At 41.8% G+C, this 26,720-nt stretch overlaps 1 protein-coding gene across 1 annotated transcript in view; it reads left to right on the plus strand.

Annotated features, from left to right (window-relative positions):
• Vopp1 (VOPP1 WW domain binding protein) overlaps window positions 1-26,720 on the plus strand; it is a 66,084-nt gene that overhangs the window by 19,996 nt on the left and 19,368 nt on the right. Inside the window, exons 2-3 of the mRNA XM_075955326.1 lie at window positions 10,471-10,529; window positions 26,617-26,694. Of these exons, the coding sequence (XP_075811441.1) occupies window positions 10,471-10,529; window positions 26,617-26,694 (137 nt within the window). The remainder of the gene's footprint in view (window positions 1-10,470; window positions 10,530-26,616; window positions 26,695-26,720) is intronic.

The following is a 26,720-nucleotide window of genomic DNA, read 5'->3' on the forward strand; positions in this document are numbered from 1 at the left end:
GCCAATGTGTATATCTTGACAGGCAGGTTGTTATTGTATCTCACAGGTTTATAGCGGGGTGAAGTTGATGATCGCTTTTCTCTTGGAGCAGCATGTATAGCATCTTACAGCACTCTGAATGCTAGTCAGTGGGGATAAAGCTTCTAGCAGAGTACCAGTTAGATTTCTCTGAGTTTTATGACATATGTATGTAGCGTCTTCAGCAACAGGGTCTTGCTATCAAGATGCGGAGGGTAACCCATAGCATTGCCAGTAGCCTGTAATGTTTGGGGATCTGTGGAACCTCACAAACTCAAAAAAGATGTTAACTCCTTTCAGGTACTGGGGGCTTTTTTAAGAAGCACGTGCTGTCTAGTATTCTTCCCAGTCATAGAGTGTCTCCATTTAAACTCTGCTTGTGCAGATACTTTAAGAAGCTCTTGCAGTAGTATGTTTTCATACAGCGTTTTCAAAGCCTTTAGTGGTAGTTACCCTTTCCCGTCATCTCTCTTCTACCATGCCTTCCAAGCCTCACCACATTTAGTTCTTGCTTTTGTCATTTCCCTTTATGACTCTATATTCTATTTCCCCTTCTTTGGACGATCCCCTTCTCACCCATGATCCCTTAAAAGCCACCTAACGTTTGTGGTTAAGTGGACAGATTCCCCAACCTGTATTCTGAATGAAACACACACAGTTAAAGCTTAAAACTAAGATCCCCACGTAAGAGAAAAATCCAATGTTTGTCTTTCAGAGCCTGAGTTATGTCTCACTCGGAATGATTGCTTCTAGTTCTGTCTTTTACCTCAATATTTTATTTTTAACAGCTGAATAGTATTGCATTGCATAACTGTCCCACCTTGTTATTACCCGTTCATCAGCTGATGTTTTCATTTCCTGGCTGTTACGGATAGAGGAGTAGTGAACACGCCCAAGCAGGTCTCTCTATAGTTAAGTCCAGACTACTTCAAGTTCTGCTGTTCATGACGCCTTCTTGCCTTCTAAAGCACTGTGAGGCGGAAGACTGTCATGCTGCTTCCCAGTGATTCCTTCAGTGCTGCTGGTCTCTTCTTTATCATAATTGATTATTTTCCAGCTCCAGTTCACCATCATCAGTTGTCCAAGTACCACAAAGATTTCACGTCATTATTGCTGGTCTGTTGTTAACCAAGGCCTACTCTGTAGCCCCGGGTGACAACCACAAATTGCATTACTTTCGATCCTTCACTTCTCAGCTTGCACAGAAAGGCCTGTTAATCTCTGCACACTCAAAAGGATTTTCCAGTCCAGACTTCCAAACACTTCCGCAATCATCCCCCACCCCCACCCCAAACATAGCCAGGTCTCAGCAAGAACCCACACACTCAGATACTAACATTTGGATTTATTTTTTTTGTTGTGGTAAAACCCTTGACCAAAATCAACTTGAGGGGGAAGGGGTTAATTTGGCCTGGATGTCCATGTAATCATTAACTTTGTCATCAAAGGAAACTGAGGCAGGAAACCCATGCATGTGCTGCTCGAAGAGAAAAGCGATCATCAACTTCACCCCGCTATAACCTGCAAGATACAATAACAACCTGCCTGTTGTTGCCATTTCCACCCGCTGTTTTCACCAGGCAGAGGCACTAAGGCGTGTGCCTTAGACCAGTCACCACCTTAAACCATAATACCACTGATGTCCTTCTACCAGGGGAGGTTCTCTCCTTTTGACCAGCTGGAAATGGTTCACAGAAGCTTATGTTTGCAAAAAAGTTTACTATACCTTTTCACACAGCCCTGACTGGGACTTTTCCTTCATGCAAGAGCCAGGACAATTAGCTGCTGTTCTGAGCATGTATCTCAGGGTATTCGTAGGTTGCTCACGGTGGCTAACGTTGGCATGAGGATAGTCTAGCTGACTCTTAGTTCTTTTGCTCAAGGCACCTTGGGCAGCAAGACAGAGTCTAACACTGATTAAGGAGCTATATTCTGTCTCCACTGTTTTTTACTTATTTATAGGAAAATAAACACCCAAAATGCTTACACTGTTAGCATAAGTTCATCCTGACACTAATAATGATTTTTAAGAGGTTTTTAGCGGTGCTTAATACTTGCCCAGTGCCCAGGTAAAGGTGGATTCTCTTTGTTTGTCTCACTACTGCTTATAGAACATTCTTATTCAATTTTACAGTTTTCAGTTTTGAAGGATGGTGTTTTTGGTGGCATTTGGAAAATTTATTACATAAACCTTTCTAGCTGAAGCTCATACATTAGTTTCATATTACCTAGTGGTCTAAAGTTACATCTGTAAGTACAGACTGGAGAGATGGCTCATCAGGTAAGAGCACTTACTGCTCTTACAGAGGACCTGGGTTCATTTCTCATCACCTATATGGTGACTCCCACATTTCTGCCACTCTAGGTCTAGGAGATCCTCTTCTGACTTGTGCGTGCACACATGCAAGAACACACAAATACACATGAAATAGCTATTTTTTGTATATTAAAATACTAAATCCTTGTGATTTTTTTAAGTCTCCATAGTCCCTACCATTCTCAGCACCATTGTTTTCCAAGCTCCTCCTAGCATGGCCTGTTAGGCTTTGCTTATAGCATTCTGTCACTTTCCTAGTCAGGGGTCTTCCACATTTTCCCCTAAATCAGCATGGTGAGGGCTGGTACAGCAATGCCCACCTCCTGTACAAACTTCTGTCTAGTTACTCTTCTGTTGCTGTGATAAAACCCATGACCAAGGCAACTTATAAAAGTTGGGGCGTATGGTTTCAGAGGGCTAGAGTCTCCGACAGTCATGGCAGCGTGGATGACAGTAGTCAGGCAGACATGGTCCTGGACAGTAGCTGAGAGATCTCTTGATTCTCAGGTGTGAGCCAGAGAGAACTAACTGGGCATGGCCCGGAATTTTGAAACCTCAAAGGCTGCCCCCAATGACACATTTCCTCCAAAAAAAAAAAAAGCTATGCCCCTAATCCTTCCCAAAGAGTTCCATCAACTTGGAACCATGCATTCAAATATATGAACCTGTGGGTACCCTTCTCATTCAAACCACCACAAGGATGCTGAAAGATAATGTCACAAAGGTCATTGGAGTTGAGGCTCTTTCATTTGGGTTCAGATATCAGTTTCATTTTTTCTTAGTGAAATAATTTCTATAGTAAATCTCATGCCGGTTCCTATGTAGGATGTGGTAGATACTCTAAAAGGTAGGATGTTTGGTTGGTGGTGATACAAGAAATTTTGACATCCATACAATGTTCAGAGAAAACACACACACATTTGAAACCAACATAACTTGCTCCAATTTTGTATTTGCTTTCCCCATTGCATTTACAAGTCACTCTTCAGTGGCCTTTGCTCATTCATAAATGGATATCTCACACAACTCTCAGGGTGACCATGACGTTAAGTGGGATTTCATATGGAAATCATCTGTGGTTAATCACACACACATGCACACGCACGCACATGCATGCACCTTGCATACATAATATCAGTTGCCATTTCCCTCCTTTTAACATGGCTGGAATAAGAAGTATACATTATTAGGGATTGTGAGAATATCAGCTAAGCCACCATGAGATACTAACATGGTGCCAGATGGCTAATATCAAATGTACAGATGATAATTGTCAGATGTGGAGAAAGTTGAGCTTTGTGGTATGTTTAGTATGACTGTAAGGTGATGTAACTGGTGTGGAAAACATTGACAATTCCAAAAACTTCTATCAGGAAGCCACGAATAGAGATGAATACCTGTTTTCTCAGATAATCAGGAGACCAGGAAGTAGTGGGGTCACCTCAACCCAGAAAGTTCAAAACCTTATCACTTTAAAAAAAGACACTACAAAATTATATATGCTGAGTCTTGTTGCCTAGGAATTCTATTCCTAGGCATCTACCCAGAATATAAGGACACACATGCAAATGTTTGTCAAGTTACCAAGGAAACTGAGTTTCCTTTTTGGGTTCCTAGTCTTAATAAGAAAATAATTTAAAAATGGACTCAGAAGGAAGCTCGAGGATAATTTTATTTGAATTTGAGAGCAAACGACAGGAAAGGTAAAGGGAATGATGTAGGCTCAAGACAGCCCAAGAACAAGTTCTCAGCACAAAGGAAATTTATTTCCCCCACAGGGACAGAGGGCAGGGAATAAGAAACAAAGATGGGAGATAGAGGATGAGGGAAAGCGGGAAGGGAACAAGGGGAGAAAGGAAAGAGATATTTGCCCTAGAGGAATAAAGGACTGTCTCTGGATGAAGAGGAAACATACGTGGTCCACAGGCAAATGGCGGTTTATAAAGGTAAAAGGGGAAACCCTGTGTTAGGATGAGGTGTTTAATTTTAAGTGGATATGTTAATTAGGTGAGCCAAGGGAGGCTTTTGGTTGCTGGACTTAATACTTTGATATTTGGACTTTGCTAGTCGGCCTCTGGAGGAGGAAGTAGCCAAATAAGGTAATAGAACTTGGTGGCTAGCTTTAGGGATGTTGTCAGTTTTTAGCAAGGCAGAGAGGGTGGGGGAGAAGGGTAAGACTTGCCAGAGCCATGTTTGGCATGCTCGGGGTGGCTGGAAATCTTGGTAGCCCCTTAGAGTAGGCAGATGGAGCAGAGGGAATGAGAAGGGCTGTAATTTTGCAATGGGGTTAACAAACCATGGTGGAGGATGGTGAGATCTCAGAGGATCAGAGAATGAGTGGGAATGCCCAGGGCGTGTCAGGGAAAATGTTCTCAGATTTGTGTCAGGATCCAAAAAGAGATTTTGAAAGGGGGTGGGGGAATTAGACTTCTCTAAATGAGGATGCAGGAAAGTGGGCAGGCCAAATGACAGAGGGACCACAGTGCTATCTATATGGTAGAAACTCTACAGACAGCTGCATAAGGAAGATTCCCCTGAGAAGGACAAGCATAATCACACAGAAGCATCTCTCCCTCTCCTGAGCACGTCAGGCGAATCAGAAGTCCTGCAGGACACAGTGCTGGGGGTGGGCCAGGTGATTGGTAGGTCAGTTTGGGTTAAGTTATTTTTTGTTTTGTTTTGTTTGTTTGTTTTCTTTTTGAGGCAGTAACTCTACATAGCATTGCCTGTCCTGGAACTCACTGTGTAAATTAGTTTGGACTCAAACTCACAGAGATCTTCTTGCCCCAATATTAAAGGTGTGTGCCACCACACTCCTGTATGGGTGTTTAGGTCATATTGTAAGTCTGCCTCACATTGGAGTGGTGCGCAAGGAGGCCAGGAGAGGGAATCAGGAATTAGCAGTTGTGAGCCAGTCTGTGGGTGCTGTGACCTGGACCCTGCCCTCTGGAAGAGCACCTCTGCCGATGCTCTTAAGCACTGAAGCATCCCTTTAACCCTTGGATTGACTCTTAAAAAGAGATAGCAGTGTATTTTGTTCTACAGCCAGGACAGGAAGCTAAATTCTGTTCTTTTGACTTTGCCTCACTGAAAAAAGGTCACCTTTTCACCTGGCAATTTAAGTTCTAAGGAGTAGCAAATCTGATGTTTAGTTTTGTAGTGCCACCAGGGAAATGGGACTTAGGGTCCAAGCTACTCCCTTCTGTAACAGTCTTCCTTCTGAAGTAGTAACCCTAAAACCATTTAGAAATCAGAGCAGGGAGTAGAGCTCCCAAGCACTTTTGGTATTTCTGGACTACAGCCAGTGTTATTCTAAGACATTTCCTGTCTCTGTCCAAGGTCAAGAATTGAGGCTTCTGTCTCTCAGCTGCCTGTCCTGTTTCTACCACCTGTCATCAGTAGCAGCAGCAGCAGATATATTAGCCTGGCGTAGGAACAACCCAGATGTCTACCAGCTTGTGAATGGGGCTCCCACACAGCGGGACAAAGGACTAAAAATGAATGAAGTGCAGTAACAGACAGAATCCAGGAGGAAAATGTAGCTTAAATGGATTCCTTTATTGAATCTTGTAGAAAAGGCAAGACTGTAGAATAGAAAGGCAGAAAGTACCTCTTGGAAATGAGAGAGGAGATGGAGTGGTTGTAGAACTCTGGGGACAGAAAGCTTTGTGAAACTGGCGTGGGGTGAAGAGAGTACCGCTGAACCCATTTCCTGGAGTTCACCAAACTGCTTGACAGCTAATGCTGATGCCCTTAAGCACTGAACCATGTCTTTAGCCCTTGGTTGACTCTTAAAAAGAGACAGCAGTGTATTTGGACAGCGTGGGTGGTACACAAATTAAACCTCAGTAAATCGAGCTGGAACTTGCTTCCCCCGACTGTCTCCTGAATTTTTTTTTTCTGTGACATTTTTTTCCTGATAGTTTCTTTTTTTTTTTTTTGAATTTTATTTTATGGCTGTGTCTTAAAGATTGCTAGAAAGATTTTCAGTACTCTGTTCACAAGGGTGGGAGTAGTGTAATTGGGGCCTGAGTGAGTGTAAGTGGGGACTTTCAGTGGCTCCTGCCCTTTGCACTGACTTACATTCTTATGCTCCTCCTGTCTTCTACACAGCAAATTCTGGCTAGCTGAAGAACTTAAGGGACAAGTGTAGGTGCAAAATAGTCACCCACCCTCCTTGAACTTCAGTTCTCAGGAGGTATTTTTGCAGTAATCGTAAAGATTATGCCATTCAAAAATGACTCTCTACATATATGAATGTTTATTTTCACTAGTTTCAACTTAGTGATATTTTGACTGGTGAACATTTTCCATGTTAACCCTTTTATAGCCTCAATTCCTGACTATGAGAGTATTGTTTGGCACATCCTTCTTCTTTTACATAGTACTTTTCATAGTCTTTGCCCATGTTAGTTTTTATTTAATTCCTTGTTGGATGGATAATTTTCTTTATTAAATGGCTCTATTTTTATATCTTAAATATCTCTCCATATGTACTTTCTAGCTCTTTAATACATTCTAAGATATAATTGAAGGCAAAATGTTAAGAGTTTTATAAAAGAACTTGGAGACTATCAAAATATACATTAGAAAAACATCTCTGCTACCACATAAAAGCTAACTGCTCTTGACTATTTTGATACATTGATCCAGACAAGCAGGTTGTTCTTTAGTGACAAAGTCCTGAGAGAGGACTTGAAGGTCAGAAGATAAGAACATAGAAAAGTTTGGATTGGGAGTTCTTATACAAGCTCTGTCTTATGCCAATCAGATTTATTAAGAGATACTTTTTATAATACTGTTTCCCAGGGAGACATGGGACAGCGTCTACAGAAACTGGCCTATGATAGGATGAGGTCAGCAGGAGGTTAATCAAGTAACACTGCCCAAGGGGGACATAGCTAACTCAAGAGCATTGCAGACAGCACACAGAGGCCTTAGAACTGATAACTCCAGTCTCTTGAGGTAGAAAAGCTCCAAGCCTTAACTCCTTTGAGGCCAAGTCCCATCCCAAGACTGAAGCTTGCCAAGTCTGACCCTGGGCAAGGACACAGACTGGTTTTCTTTTGTCCCTGTATCAGGCCCTCTGAGAAAGCCTTGGATTGGTCTGGCTCCCAACAGCATATGCCTTTATGAACAGATATTTCTGGAAAGAAAGCAGTCCTTGACTGGACCTTCTGAAGGGTGATGGCTGATTGAAGCTGAGTGATTGTAGAATGACTGGGTTATGGCAGGGCCCTCCTCTAATCACAGTTTATCTTAGGTTATCTTTATCCCCTTAGTAGCCATTCTTGACTCACTTTTGGGTCTGATCTAACAGCCTCCTGACTGACAGGTAAAACTCTTGAAATGTATCAGTAGACCTGTGGCTCGAGCCAGCCAAAGGGTGAAGGGTATAGTCACATAGTGTCATGTTCAGGAGTTGAGATAACCCACTTTGCTTTACCTAACGTTTCTACAAGTGTTCTTAAAAACGCCTTGGTTTATGACTTTCTTTGCTCTGTGTTTATGAAAAAGCTTCATAAACCACTTACTACCTTGAAACTTGGAATTTGGTAATCTGAATCCGTGTTCCTAGGCCATGGTCACTCATATTTGACTCTGGAATAAACTGTTTCTTATCCCCTTTGACTTATGTTTTCTTGTTCAATCTTTCATATTATTTCATTTCTCTTTTAATATATAAGAAAACTATGCGATTTTAGAAATGCTGCTTTGTTGGCTTTCTTAGCAGAATATTCCTAAATTAGTATGTTTCTCCACAATATGAAGGTGAATGCTGACTGCTGCTTCCTTTGGGTGTATGGTAACTTTGTGTCTTCGTTGGGGTATCTATTGCTGCAGTGAAACACTATGACAGAAAGCAAGTTGGGGAGAAAAGGGTTTATTCAGCTTATCCATCCACATTGCTATTCATCACCAAAGTGTAACAGGAACAGGGGACAGACTTGTTGTTGTTGGTTTTTGTTCCACCCGGTACCCACAGCTGTTTAGCCCCAAAGAAAATCACACATAGGTCTCCATAAATTATAAGCTGATTGGCCCATTAGCTCTAGTCTCTCACTGGCTAGCTCTCACATCTTGATTAACCCATTTTTCTGATCTATGTTAGCCATGTGGATCAGTACCTTTTTTTAGTGAGGCAGATCACATCCTGCTGCTTTGGTGGTCTGGGCAGGAGTAGGAGGAATCAAATTCCTCCTTCCCAGAATTCTCTTGTTCTCATTACATCATTTCTACTTCCTGTCTGGTTTTCCCACCTATATTTCCTGCCTGGCCAATCAGTGTTTATTTATAACATGATTGGCAGAATACAGACAATTCTCCCGCACCACCAAAGAAAGGCAGGACACGAGCTTAAGCAGGGTAGGAACCAAGGGCCACACTTCAAGAAGAGTGATTCCCCCTTCCCAGGAGCTATCGGCTGCCAGTAGATTCTTAGCTGTGGATGGTACTTCCTACCCACTTCGCCTCTGCATGCTGGGATTTTATCCCCACCACTATCTGTAGTCTGTAAGAGAGCAGTGGTCGCTCTCATTTCCAGATCTGGAGCCCTCCCTTCCCTAGATTTTCCATTTTATAATTTTCTATTGTAGAAGTTGATCATTTCCTTGTGTCTTTCCTTCTGCCAACTTTCAGTTGTTTGAAGATATTACTCTTACTGTATAGACGTTTTCTTTTGGTAGAATTTTAATGTTGGTTATTGAATAATTTTATCTGCAGGAGATAAGGTTTTTATCATAACTGGCTTCAGGTCCTCGCAGTATCTGCTGTCATGTGTCCTTTAATTTAAACCCGAAAGCAGGCAGAGAAACTGTATTCATAAAGTAAAAGAATTTTTTCCGGGATATGTAGTTGGGACTAACCTGCATCTTACAGTGTGCATGTCCCCATAGTCTTTAAGAGAGTGGTTGACTTGAAGAAATATTGCTTGTGAGAAATCCTCAAGGTCTCTGAAGTGCCATTAGTGATGGGAACAGCGTGCTTAAACTCTTGTGTTTGACTCTCCATCCATTCCCTACATGCTAACTGCTCAGTCTCGGTTTGGAGGACGCTCTCTTTTCCAGCAGCACTTTGTCAATATTTTTAGAAGTTAGAGGATGAGGCTTCTTACAAGCAGTATTTCTTGAAATGAAAAAAAAATGGGGGGGGGGGATAATACTTAGAATCCTTCAGAGTCTAATAGAATAAAAAACACCCAATCAACAATTCACACAATACTGGTGAATAATGATCAGAGGTTTAGCACTGTCTACCACTGTCTTAAGGACGTCAGGAGGCAGGGCCCTGACTCTGGAGATCTTTTAAGTAGGCCCTGTGGTGGGCAGCAGAGGGAGCACTGGGTGTACCCTGGGTCTGGCTGTGGATGGCGGTGAGTCCCAAGGGAATGGGATTTGCTGGGAGGATGGGTGTGGTGTGTGGACTGGTCAGATTAGGTGTACCTCAGAAAGACTAGAGTGGAAAAGAAGGCATAAGCAGCAGACCTGGGTCCCAGCCAAGTGTGGTGCTTGTGGAGTCCCTGTAAGGTCACTGGGGACTCTCAAAGGAATGCAGATGGCCTGGGAGGAATGGCTGGGGAGAGCAACTAGGAAGAACGAGGGGGGACCTGTGTCAATGCCACTTGGTGGCCCAGCCCCAAGGGGATGCAGTTGGGTAGGAGGAGGGGCTGAGGCAGGCAGTGGTGGCAGCCCTCTCCTTTCTAAGGGAACACCTGGGCTATTCTGAAGTGTCATACATTTTTTAAGTGGGGTTGGGGTGTTGCCCAGTGGTTAGAGTGCTTGCCTAGCATACATAGGGCCATAGGTTTGGTTTCTAGCCCTAACCCTCATCCCCAAAGGATTGTCTCTCATTTCCCCTTTTAAGGAAATGTTTGTATCTAGTGTATTTAGAGATATGGGAAGCTAGAAAAATAGTTGCTTCTGTTTCCTTCCCTTTAAAAATGTTTTGAAGAAGTAAAACCACTCTGAGGAAGGGAGGAGATGGACTTCTCCCTGCCATTTATGTTTATCATCTACTGGCTTTTTGTGCTTTCTGCCGTTGCCGTTCTTTCCTTGTTAACTTCTGAGACCTTCTCCGTAGTGTATAAGTTACTTACCACTGACAAAGATTTTTTTTTCTTTTGCTTTTATTTTTAGTGCACAGAAGCCAAAAAACATTGCTGGTATTTTGAAGGACTCTATCCCACATACTATATGTAAGTATTGTGCCTTCTTGTTGATTTGCCTATGCTCATTTTCCCCCTCTGGGAGAAGTTTCTTTAGTAGGTATAGGACTCGATTGTTGAGTAGGGAAAGCCCAGGTGTGGCCTGCATACCCCCAACTCCGCCCCCCTCCACCCTTGCCAGGTTTTATGCCTACTTTTGCTCATGGACAGCGGGTCACCTCACCGGAGCCATTCATCCTAAGATGAGTTACTCTGAGATTCTGAAATGCTGCATGTTCTGCTTTGCTAGGCGATTAGTTCCAACAGGATTGGTGATGTTGTGATGTCTGTAGAAGACAGACATGGTGTTGGTTTATATAAGCTTTCCTAGACAAAGAGAACAAAGATATTAGGAGTAGACTCATGGCCTTATGCTTGAGAAGAAAGGGCCTCAACTTAATTGTTGGGGTGTGTGTGTGTGTGTGTGTGTCTGTGTGTGTCTGTGGTGGGGGAGGGGGGAGAAAGAGGGTGGGTTTGAAATTTTATAATGATTATCTTCCTCCAAGATAGATACAGTGATGGCCTTGGCTCAAACGGGTTATATTCCATCCTGTACGCCAATCAGGCTCACTGCAATTAAATCATTGTTAGCTCTTTCTCTGTTTTATAGTATTTTTTTTTTTTTGCTATTGTCTGGTGTTAGTTACTAACTATATAGAGCCAGCTACCTTTTTAAGGTAGGCGGCTGGTTGTTCCAGGTTATTGGCTACTGTTTTTAATTGTGCTTTGAGGTGCCATAGGTTTGAGGTCAAATAATCCAAACAAATGTTAAATTTTGTCAGATATGAGCATTTTCAGAAGTGCACATAAATTATTACAGCAGAAACATTGTATAAATGAGGTTTGGGGGCATGTGAAGTAATTGAACAGGAAATACATAATATAGTCACCTCTTTCTATCATGGGTTTTGTAATCCTCAGCGTATTTTAATAATGCAAAATTATGCCTACGTCAAATGTTCAGACTTTGAAATTTCATCCCTGTTTTCTAACCAATGCAAGTATTATCCAAGTACCACTTATATTGTGTTAGGTATAAGCGATCTAGAGATGATTCTGCATTTACTGCAGATATGACGTGGCTATATGCAAATGCTAGTTTATTTTACAAGAAATTTGAGCATCCTTACATTAAGGCATCCAAGGGGTTCATGCAGATAACTGAGGACATCTGTAATAACAAAGATTATTTCTTAATTGTCCTGGCCACACTTTTCTGACCTTTCCTGCTTGGAGTATAGTGGGACAAGGGATGTTGCTGTGAAACCTAGATAGTTGCCAGGGTCTTTTGCAGATTTCCTACTGAAAAAAAAGGGGAGGGGGTTCTTAACTGCCTGCTTTTGAGGACAGGTCATGAAAGAAAGCCTTTGTAGCTCGAAAAAGACAAAACCTGCTGGGAAAATTAAGCAGCAACATCAGGACTTTGAAGAGTTGTTATGTTGAAAACAGTACTTACAGGATAAATGAGGAGATAAAATATTTGGTACTTCTCAGCATAAAGCTTTTCTATTGCTGGACATTGTTTCTCTTATTCAGCTTCTTGCATTAATGTATATTAACAGCTGCTTCTTTCAACATGATGTTCTTTGAAAACATGCTTTCCCGCTTATTTTGTTCCTCAGGTTTTTCAGAAGTTGGTAGTGGCAGCTACTGTTGTGTTTACTTGCTGGTTTTTCTTTATCCCTTGACATTCTTGCAGAGCAGTATCCTGCTCTTGTCATTCCCTCTCCATTCTCATCCAGTGGTAGAAAAAAGGGCCTGAAACCCTCAGTTGCTCAATTCTCACAGTCGAGACACTCTAATGACTAGGATGTTGAGTTGAGTGCTTAATATAAGGTGGGTGTTTTCCTTTACACATCATGTAATTTGTTTAGTTTCACAACCACCCATGAAAACCCGTAGCTGCCAGCCCTCTACCTCTGCTCTTCCTGTCTTTCTTCTTCTGCCTGGCAACGGCCCCTCTGGTGCTTGTTGGAACCAGTGCCAAGACTCTTTTTTTCAGGCTTTTCTCTAGTTCTCTTCTCTCTTCTGTCTATTTTTTCATGTCCCCTTTCTGCTTAAAAACATCTAAATCAAGGTTCAACATTTTAGCCAGTTTTAAATAGTAGTTTTTTCTTTACTCTGAGTGCCATGAGGGCAAGGACTTAAATGCTGGCATGTTCTGTGCCATTCCCCAGCCGTCTCCTGAAGGGTGAGTCAGCCTCTTCCTTCCAGTCCTCAGTACCCACAGGCAACGTTCGATGTTTCACAGACCCCGGCTTGCCACCCTCCTTTTCTCATGACTTCTCTGATGCAGTGTCCTTCCCACCAATGTGGAAATGGCACACCTCCATTCAGCTCTGGTACAGCATCTTGAATAGTCCTTACTGACTACACTACCTACCATACTCTATATCTGCTGGATGCTTCCAGGAAGTGGCCAGAGATTATATATTCCGCAAGCATAGCTCGAGTACAGGAACTAGACCACATAAGCAAAGAAAATAAAAACCTAAAAAACAAAATTAAAAACTACAGGAAATCAAACAAACATGCAGGAAGTGTGGTACATGATGGGAAAGCTCAGTCTTCAAATTATAGACAGAGATGAAGGAGAAGAATTTCAGGTTAATGGAATAGATCAGATTTTCAACAAGGTCACAAATTGAGGCAAGACAAATCCATATAGATAAAAGGGCACATATGACAGCAGATAGATAGGGCCAGAAAAAAAGTGTCATATAATGGTCAAAACACTAAATAGAACAAAACAAGCGTGTTGAAAACTACAAGAGAAAAAAAAAACAAGTCACATAATAGCAACAGGCTAAAATAATTCATGTCCACTAAACCAGTCCTACAGTGAATACTAGAATCAGTGCTTCAGATGGAAGCTGTGAATAAGAAGGAATAGCCAAGGGGTAACCAAAAGAAATCACATAAAGCTATAATGACTGACACCAGAAATATAACTAAGAACACAAGCAGCCGCAGCAACAACAACAAAAACCCCAATAAAATCACAGTAATCAATGTAAACAGTTCAATAATTAATGTGGGTTTCTTTCTGGAATAAGTACTTGGACACCAATGAGAGTGGGAGAGAGAAGATGTGCTCACCAGTGGCCTGAAGCCAGGGTGCTCCTGAAATGCCTTGGTCCCAGGCCCAGTTTGCCTTCTCATTTTATTCTCTAAAACCACACGGTGCAGTGAGCAAGCAGGTGAGATTTTACAGGGGCATATATGGCGGTCAGCTTTTCGAGGGTTTTTTGTTTTTGTTTTTTAAGGCATATGTTATAATTGAATGGTGTAAGCTTTTGTGGTCAGGTCTTTAAGGTTAACAGACTATTGGGTTTTAGGTATTTCTCCAGGTCATTCTGTTCCAAGTAGCAAGATGAAGTCATGCTTGGAAATGAACAGTACAAACAATGCTTTAATTAAGTCTAATAATTGGTGTTTTGTTTCCAAGTAAATGTTCCAAGAAGCAAGGAAGTGTCAAGAACCTAATATCTGACAAAATAAATTTCCAGTTAAAACTAATCCGAAGAGATAAAGAAAGCTGCTTCATTTTAATCAGAGGAACAGTGAATCGAAAGACATTGCTGTTCCAAACATTCTATGAATTAAACTCGGGGACAGCAGTTTCAGAAAGAACATACTGTTGGACTTCAAGACACGGACTAGCTTCAACTCCTTAATAGGAGGTGATTTCAGTACCTCACTGTCTCTAATAAAAGACAGGTGGCCTGGAGAGAAAATAACAGAAGCATTAGGATTGATTGGCATTAAACACATGGACCTAACAGATATCTACAGAGTCCTCCACCTAACACCAAACAATGCACATACTCAGCAACCAGCGGGAGCTTTGTTAAAATAGATTACATATAGGGATACAAGACAATCATAAATTTAGAAAAGCTGAAATAACTCTGTGTATTCTATTTGACCAAGTGTTGATAAATCTCTAGTCATTACAGAGACTCATTAAGACTAAACAACACATTACTGAATAATGAATGTGTCAAAGAAGAAATCAAGAAAGAAAAGTTTTCTTGGAAATAAGTGAAAATGAAAATGCAATACTACAAAACCCCTGGGACACACTGGAAAGCAGTCCTGTAAGGGAAGGTACAGCTCTAAGCCTCTACACTAGAAAATAGAGAGAGCAAAAACAAATGGCGTAATACAAATCAAAAGTTTGGACAAAAAAGAACAAACCAATCCCAAATTAAGTATTTGAGGAGAAATAGTAAAAACCATAGAAAATTGTAATATAATAAAAACAAAGAAAATAATACAGAAAATCAATGAATCTAGGGCCTGATTCTTTGAGAAGTTAGACAGGATTGACAGACTGTTGGCCTAGCTAATAAAAAAAGAGGAAGGAGAAGAAGAAGAGAAGGAGGAGGAGGAGGAGGAGGAGGAGGAGGAGGAGGAGGAGGAGGAGGAGGAGGAGGAGGAGAAAGGCTCAAATGAACAGAATCAGAAATTAACAGAGAAACATTACAACAAATACCAAATAAATTCAGAATATTACAAAGGAATGCTTTACAACCGTAGAGTCCATTAAGTTACAAAATCTAAAATAAATGGAAAAAAATCTAGATTCATCAAAATCACCAAAGTTAAAACAATTCTAGATTCATCAAAATCACGAAAGTTAAAACAAGAGACCTAAACAGCTCTATAACAAATACATAGATTGAAACAGTGATAGTACAAGTACAAAAACCAGTTAAAAACACAATAAAACCTCAGAACTCCTAGCCAGAATTCCTGATGAACATGATATAAAGTACTTACAACCCAAATACAAGCATGTACTGTCATCAAGTTGGCTTTATTCTGGAGACGCAGGGATGGTTTGGCACATGTAAACTAATAAATGCAATAAATCAGACAAAACCCACATGATTGTATAAGTAGACGCAATAAAAGCTTGGAAGCAAAATTCAACATGCCTTTATGATTAAAGTCCTAGAGATTGTAAGACTGGAGGAAATGCGCCTCAGAATAATCAAGGTAGTCCATGACAGATATACAGCCAATATTTATGCAAAATGGAAAAATAAAACAACTCTATTCAAATCAGGAACAAGACAGGGCTGTTCACTATCCCCATTTCTTTTGAGTAAAATTGCTCTAGCACTAAAGCAGTCAGATGAAAGAAAAATCGAAGGGATAAAAATAAGTAAAATCATCCCTATTTGCAGAGGATGTTATACGAAAGTTGATTCCCAAAATTACAACAGAAAACTTCTGGAAATCATCAGTGATTGCAGCAAAATGGCAGAGTTCATAGCCAGATTGCAAAAACTAGTAGCCTTTCTATATATATCAACATAACCATGCTGAGAAAGATTATGGAAACACTCCCACCCAAGAAAATCTAGTAATGAATCTAACCAAGGAGATTAAAGACCTACAATTAAAACTGCATCTCTGACGAAATTGAGGAATACATGAGAAAATAGGAAGACCTCCCATGCTCTTTAGAATTATTATACAAAAAAAAATAACCATTCTAACAGAAGCAACTTGCAGATTCAATGCAGTCCCAGCCAAAACCCCCACAACATATTTCAGAGACAGACAAAAATATCCTAAAACTCATATGGACCCACAAAGTCCTTGGGTAGCCAAAGCAACCCAGAACCAAAAAAAGAACAGTGCTGGAAGGATTTCCACTTGAAATTTGTGGCGTATATTGCTTAGCAACAGTAATAAAAAGCATGGCCCTGGGCACAAAAACTGTCATGGAGATCAATAGAACAGCTAGCGGAACCAAATGCCAGTCCACACACTACCACCTTCTGATATTTGACAAAATTACTGAAAACATACACACTGGAGAAAGGACAACATTCTCAACAAATGGTGCTGGGAAAAATGGATGTCCGTATATAGAAGAATGAAATTAGACCCATGTCTTCCAGCCTACACAGAAATTAACTCCAGATGGATCAAATAACACGTTTTCAGCAAGATTTAGGTGTAGGAAAGGGTTTTCTGAATCGGGCTCCATTTGTCAAGGATTTAAGGCTAGCAAATGACAAGTAGAACCTCGTAATGATAAAAAGCTTCTATACAGTGAAGAAAACATCAGTTGAGTGAAGAAGCCCACAGAGTTGGAGAGAATCTTTACTAGCTATATAGGGAGAGGGTTAATAGTCAGAGTATATAACAAAGAACTCAGAAAACAAAGATTCAGAACAAACGAGGTTGCTGTGAAGAGACATCATGGCCACACCAACTTTTATAAAGGAAAGCATTTTTATTGGAGCTAGCGTATAGTTCAGAGATGAGTCTGTTTGCTGAAGAGGAAGCTGAGAGTTCTACATCTGAACCTTGGGGCAACAGAAAGAGAGTGGCACCCTGGGCGTAGCTTGAGCATCTGAAACCTCAAAGCCCACCAGTGACATACTTCCTCTAACAAGGCCTCACCTGCTAGAACAAGGTCACACCTCCTAAAAGTGCTACTGCCTATGGGACCGGAGGGGGCATTTTTATTTAAACTACCACAGATATAAATATATGTGTAACAACAATTATTAAAGAAAAAAGTCCATGAATTTAGGGGAGAACACAAGGACCATGGAAGGAGTTGGAGGGAGAAGAGGGGAAATGATGTATCAGTACACATAAATAAAATTTTAAAAAATTTAAAAAGAACTTTTCCAAAGTGAGAAATTGCATGCATGAAGTATATGTGTTAATGACTAGCTGAGTCACCAATAATGCCTTGGTGTCACATTAAGGAAAGAAATCAAAACACTTCCACTTTGGAGAGATTTAGCCAAGAGCAAGTCCAGATTTGAATTCTTTACTTCATGTTCCTTGTGTCTTCTGTCTCACATGTGTCTGTCCCTAACAAAAGACTTCACTCTGTGTTTTTTAAACAGCATATAAAGCATCACCTGGGGAAGGAAAGGGATACTTTAGGGAAATCTTTATGTTTTCACAAGGGATTAAGTTTCTGATTCCAATGGACCCCAACTGACCCAGATAACAAACATCATTATTTACCAACCCATAACCTTAAATGGATGCTTTCGACCTTTACGGCTGATTTTAGGAAGTTGCCTTCAACCTCTGTATTTGCTGCTTTCAGTAAATGATAACACTTGCGTTATCTGGGTCATGGGCATGGGAGAGTACATAATTTAAGATTCCAGCCCTGCATTAGCTTAGGTTGTGAAAGTTGGTTACCTGGGGAATCCAAGGCAAGCAGGGTTGGTTGGTACATTGTTCTCTTAAAGGCAAATTAGTTTGAGTACACAGTAGGAGATGGGTCTTCAATCTTAAGTGACTTAAAGGTAGATTATTAATTTGGCTGTGAGGTCCAGCAAAAGTTCCAGTCTCTTAGAAAGTGAGAGATATTGTCATAATACTGCATTGTCACACTTGAGGAAAGTGAGAGAAATTTCCAGAATGAGAGAGGTTTCAAAGGGAGGGAAAAGCCATTGTATTCTATTATCTGAGGAATTTTTTTTGGCCATGGGAGAAAGTGGAGAAGGGCTGATGTCATCTCTATTGAAGTTGATTAATTCTCTAGGGTATCATGAGCTAAACTAATGGATCGCCCACATGATTTATGCCTGTCCCCCTGGCCCAGGCAGGGAAATGATCACACACTGTGTACTGCCCACCCAAGAAGGCTTTTAAGTGCTCCTGTTCAAGTTTGTCCACTACCTGGCTAGTGATTGAGTCTTTTTGACTGTAAACAAATGATTGAAAACAGGAAGTAACCCCAGAGTCGTATAAGTGTTGGCAGATTTTACCTCAGAGACGATGCCTGACTTGACTCTGTTAGGATGCTTGAGGAGACCTTAAGATCAATGCAATAACAGATCACTGTATGCCTGGCCATTTCCCTGGACCTGAATATCTTCAGATGCCTTCTGCATGTTTGAGTCACATCTCTGACATGGCGACGGGGCAGAGTGACAGAAGAGCTCTTGGTTCTGGTTCAGATGTTAATGTACTTGAAGGAATGAAGATGCTTCTTTGAAAATGAGTCCTTACTGCTGGAGGGGAAGCCATGCACTGAGTGACCGAGGGAAAGGATGGAAGAGAACCTAGGAGGACGGGCAGTGTTCCAATCAAAGATGGAGATAGGCTTGTCTGTGGCTTGTCTACACCCGACAGGGCCCATTCTTCCTAGCTCTGCTCTGAATGCCGCTGTCCTTTAAAGGCCCCACGTCTGCTCTTGCACAGAAGCTTCTTTTCAAGAACTTAGTCGGCTTGTGTTATAAGCAATATCGAATGAGTAAATTGCCATTTCTGGGTTTCATACTGCGTTGAACAGCTTTTCCTGGAGAGACGTGAACTTACCGCAGATAGGATGCTAACAGCCAACCAAAGAAACTGTTTTGTTCAAGTGTACCTTAGTGAGTCTTTCGGGCTACTTACGAGAGGCGTCGAAGTCACTCTAAGGCAGTGGTGCCATGGAAAAGCCTACCTCAGTATGAGGGATGACTCGTTGCATCTCTGGGGCTCCCTAAGTGAGCTGAAGGGTGGCTTGGCCAGAAGAAGCACCTTGTCCCCTGCAGTTGCTTACTGGTGTATAACCTTGAGAATATTGTAGGCGTTAGCTTTCAGAGATATGGAAGTTTTGTTTGCTTCCTGAGACTGTTGAGCCTCCCTTCTCTCTGGAAGAGGGAGTGTCTTAGTTAGGAAGCTGCAGTGCAGCTGACCATGAGCCCAGGAAGGTTTGTGAACCAGTGCCTGTAGTCACTTTACCTGTGTTATAGAGGTACCAGTGTGAGATCCACCTCTCGGGGCCCCAGTGTGGACACTGGGACTGACGCTCGGTGCCTGTGGTCATCTGAATGAGAAATGGCCTTCAGAGGCTCATGAATTTGAACACCTGGTTCCAGTTGGTGGCCCCTGTGTGCATGTTGTGGAGTTTAGGAGGTGTAACCTTGTTGGAGGAAGTCTGTCCTTGGGGCTGGACTTTGAGGGCTTTGAGCCTTGCCCTACTTCCTGTTCGCTCTGCTTCAGCCAGCTCCTGCCTCTGTCTCCATCTTTCTCTGCCTGTCGTCATTCCTTCCTCACCATAATGAGCGCTATCCTTCTGGAGCAAGAAACTAAATAAACCCTTTCTTTTTAAGTTACCTTTGGTCATGGCATTTTGTTTTGTTCTGTTTTGTTTTGTTTGTTTGTTTGTTTGTCACAGAAAAGTAACTAAAACAGGGTCTGTCCTCACTCTGGAGAGGGGTATGGAGACAAACTCTTGTTCCAGTGTGCTCCCCAGCACCCATTCCCCTTGCTTTCTAAAACCCCGTTCTTCTCTGTGGTGAGTGAGACAGCTGAGCACAGCCCTTGATTCCCAGCCTGGGGAGCGCTGGAGATAGAACGCTTATAAATCACCCAACCTGTACTGTTTCTTAAATTGCCTACATAGACTGAGACAGCAGAGCAAGGAAGGATTAAGCTGAGAAAATATGTCAGTCATCAACCTAAACTCCAATTCCTAGATCAGGGTAATAGAATTGTCTCCCTTTCGTACCACATTGCCAAATTCATATTTCTTCATTTGCATTTTGTGTGCTGTGTGATTTCAATGGTTATAAATTTGTTAGCAGATTAAAATATTACAAGGTTCTGGGAAGATTTTGACTTTTTCATTTCCCATCTTACCCTGCTGTGCTGGCAGGGTGCATATTTCCTAATCTTACCATATCTTAATCTGAATCTTACTGAATCAGAAATTAGAAAGCCTGTTTCCAAAGACAGACCTGAATTGAACTGATTTTAAATGTGCAGCAATTTGTAAAATGAAGAAAAAGAAGAAAAATCTAGATCCTAGGAACAGAGTATACACTTCCCAAAACTCTGTGGAGTTAGTTAAGCTCAGCAGAAGTGTGAAGACCTGCTGTAGCTGGGTTATTCAGCAGTACCAGTTATAAGAAAATGAGCTCTTTCTATTCCCTCTGGACTGTTAATTATAGGGTTTACAATATTTATGATACTTTCCCTCAGAGTGGAAATAAAAGTGTGATTTCTTCCAATAAATGCTACAAGCCACCTTAAATGCAAGTAATTTGTGCTTATTCAAGGTTGAGGAGGTTTCTGCCTGTAATAAATAGATCTCACAAGAAAGGGCTGGCAGCCGGCGTCTCTCCTTGAAGCCACCCCATTGGCTTTGATCTTAGACATATTGATCAGATAGGAGTTTAATGACCATCATAGTCTGTCTCAACAGACAAGCACACCCCTTCTTGTAGGGAAATCGAAACAGACCAGGAAAGAAGGTTCTGACCTAAAGTCAACTGAGGTTTACAGAAAATGAATCAGAAATGTATAATGTATCCTCAATCTGTGACGCTTTTGACCTGATAGCAAGATAGATAAAAGCCCTGATGCTGTAGAGATGGAAATTATTTTTAAAAGATATGTTACATATGCACAGATGTACACTATTAAAATGCTCAGAATGTCTGTTCCATGAACTACAGTGAGGATCTCATGCATCCAGACTCACTCCAAACTTATCAGATTATATAAATCAAATCATATAAATGCAGCTCTTTGTATATCAGTTATACGTCAACAATTTTTCTGAACTGATTAGAAAAGCAAAACAGCTTTCCCCATCCACCTGGACTCCACACTTCCCACCCCCACACACATACCTGCTAGGTGTAGGCAATTAAAATAGGTTAAAAAGGTTCTACATGGGCGGGACTTCCTGCCGCCTCATTCAGATCGGGAGAACTTTTCTAGGATAGGAAAACACCCTAAAAGTAAGGTTTGAGAAGTAGTCCTTTAGATTGTGCTGGAAGGAGTCCATAAATGATGAAATTGTATTATACATGAAAAACAAAGACTGAATTGGATGTTAATGGTAGACTTTCCCACCACTGTATCAGAACTAAAATCCCGTCACTAATAGATAAAACCTAGTTTATTAACTTAGCAGACTATTAGCTTTCACCAACCCAAAAGCTAAGAATGCCATCAGATAGGCATCTAATGCCTACAGAAAAGCTCCCCCTATCTTGTTGTAACAATCTCTCTGATGTACCCACCAATGCGTTTTAAGATAGTCAGGATTTATGATTTTCTTTATTCTGTAAAACTATAAGACTTCATGAAACTGCCTCCATGTTGGAGCATGGAAGTTAGGGTAAGGTTAAATCTGTGTGTCCGGGCCATGTCATTTAAAATGGCTCCAGAATAAACTCTTTCACATTCCATGTAAGGTGAGAGCTATGTTTTTTAAAAGGGTTGAGTTGGTGGGAGGTTCTCTACCATGTGTTATAGTTGGTAAAAATGTTAACTGTGTGTGTGGAAATGGGAACAAATTGGGATTCTTCCTGATAAAGGAAAGTCAAGATTGTATCCAACGTGGGCGTGGTCTCCCATTGAGGGAAGAATTGTAATTGGTAGAGTTGTATAAACAGGTTCAGACTTCAAATGAAAATAGTTAATATTGCAGAGAAACAAACAAAGCCAAAAGGAAACAAAAACAACAATAAAAAGCCAACCCTGCTATTGTGACGAACACGGAAAGGAAGAGAATGCTCTGTGGAGACTGAAGGCTGTATTCAGGGAAAGGGTTTCTTTTCCAATAAGTTGGAGAGTCACGGTGTTGCCAAGACTGAACTGGAAATCCTGGACTTAAATCGTTCTTCTGCTGCCTTAGGCTCCTGACTTGCTGTCACTGCAGACATGCTACTGTCCTTGGCTGACAATTAAATAGTAAGTCAAATAGTATGTAAAGTATAAAAGTATACAGCTTAATTATTAGCCATATCCTGTTGTCCAACACTGCCCCATGATGATAGCAGCTGCCAGTTGTCACGACCTCTTATACTTTGCCCCCCTTCGCTCAGGTTACAGCTGCTCTACCACATTCAGGGTTAATTTCCTACATATCATTTTAACTAATAACTATTTAGCATCTGCCTGGGCAGGTTACTGTTACAATTTCAAGGGTTGCTTTAAAACAGCAAACATTTGTATTTCTATTACTCCTGAGGCTAGAAACCTATGATGGTACCAGCTGACCCAGTGTGGTTTGTAGACAGCCATCTTCCCTGTAGAGAAAAAGCAAGCTGTCTCCTGCCTGGTCTTATAAAGGCACTAATTTCATTCCCAAGGGCGTCACCTTAATGACCTGATGACTCGCCAAGACTTACCTTAACATGCCGTCCTATTAGTGATTTGCATTTCTGAATATGAATCTTGTGGTAGATGCAGGAGAGGGGGACAAGTTCATCTAGTCCATCACAGTAACCAAAAGGGAAAGGAATTATTTTCCTGCGATGTCTCACTATATAGTGCTGACTGGTCTAGAACTCACTATGTAGACCAGGCTAAGAAACCACGGGATCTCCCAGCATCTTCCTCCCAAGTACTGGTGTTAAAGGCTTGGACCACCACACCAAACCCAAAAGGAAATATTTATATGCCAATATTTTACTATTTTCAAACTAGAAATATTTGTATTTTATTGACATTGAACATTCTCTAACTTAATATGTCCACCTATTCCATTTATAGAATAAATGTGTCTAAAGGCCAGATCCTGTTTACTTCTGGACAGTGCTAATAATGACACGTGCTTATTTCTCATCCTTAAAAACTCTGCAGAAGGACCGTCTCACTTTTTATATTATTTAACTGACGCTGGCACAGACTGCAAACTCATGGCCCACAAGTACCCAGACTTATTCTTGCCACCCTAAGGACTACATTACATTACTTCTCATTCATCCGGAGAGAAACATAGACACCCTAGCGTTATCTTTGGAATATACTGAATTACAGATTAACACCTGCTCAGGGTAATGTGTCCTGTTCTCTGATGCGATCTACATTTGGATCCCAGCGTGCAGCGAGAAGCCTTGGCTAACAGACAGCCATTTCCAAACGGAAACTGCAGGCCCATATAATTAGAAGTGCTGACCAGTGAGTGTGGGTAAGAATGGTGTTATTTTCTACTGCCAGTCTGGGGATTGGTGTATCTGGTCCACAGTAGAACGAGATGGAAAATCCATTCTGTTATCACCATCTGCTCTGCACCCAGTTTGGTATTAATGACTTCCTTTGGAACACAAATGCTTTTTCAGGCATTGGGCACGTGTGTTAGAGGGTGGACTTATTCAGTACATTATGCCACCCAGTAATACTTTCTACACTGAACTAAGCTCGAGGTTGTAGTCAGCATTTAGTTTATAATTGCCCATATTTGAAATGGCAGCAGGATGTGCCTCATCCTCCAGTCTACTGGAAAGAAAGCAGTTGAAGGAGAGGGGGTGAGAGTATTAACCTTGGGTAAATAGGTGTGTGTTGCTTTCGCTGGGAAACATTTGCGGGCATCTGACACTGAGAGTCAGGCCAGAGATGCAGAGGAGCCCTAAGGATGCTGAAGAGTGAACGGATGTGTAGCTGAAGGGGCCATAATGAATGCCTTGTGTTTTGAGAGGAGAAAACAGTCATTTGTCAGTATGTGCTTGCAGTTTCCAAACTGAAAACCTAACTTAGGCTCGGCTGTTGAGTCTTACTGAAAGGAAGAGTCTGAATGAAGAACTCACAACCCACTATGCTCATGATATTCTGGGAGAGATGGGTTTTCAGATGGAGGGCTGCATCTGTTGTTACAGCAACAAATGCAGGTAATCGTTACCTATATATTCAAATTCTAAATATACAAGAGCTCCCAGAATTCTAGGCAAGGTGCTCTAAGTATGTTTATAAGCTTGGCCTGTCTTCCTGCCTCGAAGATCTGTAGGATGTCTAGGCTTGGGTTGAGTAGCTGCTTCCTTAGAAGGGTAACAGGAAAAGTGAAACATTTTAGCAAATGCAGTGTGTGAAAACCATTCTGAGCATTAAATGTATCAGTGTCCACCCATGGCATCTTTTATGCAGAACTGTGGATTGAATAGACCCCATCAGGCAGCTGGCCACAGAATGAGATTTCCCTTCTGGTTTACTGTTGCCACATACACAGATTCTCTAGTTGGCAGGGGAGGAGAGCAGCTCCTGTTAGAGCTGAGGTAAAGCCCAGAGAGGGATTCTTGCAGAGCAGGAGAGCAGTAGTTCAGAAGAGCTTCACCTGGCTCCCCAAAGCCCCTGTGCGGGCAGGACAGAAAACAGTGCCTGTCCGCAGCAGGTGAACAGAGTGTTCCCATTAACAGTACCCTTGTGAGAATTACACCTTGTAAAATTGATGATTGCAAGATATCAAGTAGTACAGTTGGAAGCAAAAGTGACCATTTGGCCAATTTTGTATTACTCCAGAAGATGTAAGAGATCAGAAGATCTTATCTTGGGGCTACTGACAGTAGAAAGTCACCTCAGAGCCCAGAGGCTGGGACTTGGGGACACCCAGATGTGCCCAGGGAGAAGACAGAAGCCAATTTTGGATATAATAGCACTTTAATCATATTCAGGTTTTTGGTTTTTTTTTATTTGTTTGTTTGGACATCCCCAAAAGTTGCTCTGAAAAATACAATTTATGTTACAGCCTATTGCATATGTATTTGTATACAACAGAAGTCTGTTTCAGAAAATATTTTTTATAAAAGGAGACATCTAACCTTTTCTCATCCGTTTTCACCTTCATAACATTAGTTAAGACCACAGAGATTGCAGCAGTTGGAAAAGAACTATTGTTAAGTACATGTGGGTCCCCCCCACACCAACACCACACCTGTACCTCTGTCACTTGTCACATTATGCCAGGCTTTTAATGATTGTTACCTGCTAACCATAGCGAGAGCTTAACATAAATGCAGTCTTCTCTCAGAGTCTCTATAGCCACTACAAAGTTTCAATGCAAAGTACAGTACAAAGAACCCCTGAAGTTGAAATCAAAGAGCAGCTTCTGCTTCCTGTTATAGGCTCAGCTCAAGGGACCTCCAGCCATGGGCATAAGGGTACTGCTTTCATGTCATCTTTCAGTTTCCAAGCAGCGGGGCTAAGAACAAAGAGGTAAATCAGGTGGGAGTAGAGAAGGTGCCCCATTGTCAGTGCTGTGTTCAAAGTGACAGTGCTCTAGAAGCTACTGACCTCCTGGCTGGCTGACTTTCCTTGTTGTTAAAAAGTAATAACTCCTGAGAGAAGCACTTGAGTAAGGGAAGGTTTATTTTGCCTTTCTGCAATCCGTCATGGTGAGAAGTCATAGCGGGGAGCATGGCTGGAGCTGAGGCGGTAGGAACATGAGGCAGCCCGTCTCTGTGCACCTGCATCCAGGAAGCAGAGGGTGTGAATGTCCTTGCTACGCTCACTTTCACTGTCTGTCGACCTGAGACCACAGCTCACGAAGCCTACTCACACTCAGAGCAGTCTCCCTGCTTTAGTTAAACCTCTGGAAGTTTAACACCCATCCTCAGCCACATCCAGATGTTCACGTCTGGTCAGGTTAACAATCAAGGTTAGGCGTCACCCCAGGCGAGTTCACTGTTGCTATCAGCAGACAGTAACCAGAGCAAAGAGGGGGTGCAGCAGTCCTGGAGTGTTGTTCTGTGGTTGTTTGCACCTTACATATGGTTACTAGACTTTAACAAAACACTTAGATTGGTGCCTGTAAGAAGTAATTTCATGGGTGGCTCTTCTGGGTTAGGACAGCCCCTGAACATGTCCCGTGACTCAGGGTCCTGCCAGAGGCCTTGGGTAGGTAAAGGATTATGGGAACACATAGTCTTTATAAAGACGAGGCCCTGAAATCAGCATTTGAAGGGTCCCCATCATTCTATCTGATTTGCTATTAAAGAAGCTAAGGTTGATAGATTTAATAAGAGAAATCACATAGATAGAAAGTGTCCGACCAGAACAAAGCCCTTTCTCTTAACTTGACTCTGTAACCTTTGCTTTTAGCTTGCGAGGGCATTGGAGGCAGTCCCACCTTCCCCAAGGTCAAAGGTTACCCACAGCATAGGACAAGTCCTTGTTAGTATTCCTGTGTTGCAGAGATTCCTTGGAGCATGAGTCTGGTAGACTCAGTGCCCTTTCTGGTCCTGAAGACTCCCCAGAAGGAATCCATTGTGATTTTTCTAAGTGCTTATGCTTGTAGGGAGTCTGATGGAACCACACAATGAGGAAAACTGAATCTTTTTTACCCAGAATTCTGCCCTCTCTCCTGCAGATGCCGCTCCTATGAAGACTGCTGTGGCTCCAGGTGCTGTGTGCGGGCCCTCTCCATCCAGAGGCTGTGGTATTTTTGGTAGGTTACAAGTTGTTCTTCTTCTG

The sequence above is a fragment of the Microtus pennsylvanicus genome, chromosome 21 (genome assembly GCF_037038515.1).
Source record: "Microtus pennsylvanicus isolate mMicPen1 chromosome 21, mMicPen1.hap1, whole genome shotgun sequence".
NCBI classification, from domain to species: domain Eukaryota; kingdom Metazoa; phylum Chordata; class Mammalia; order Rodentia; family Cricetidae; genus Microtus; species Microtus pennsylvanicus.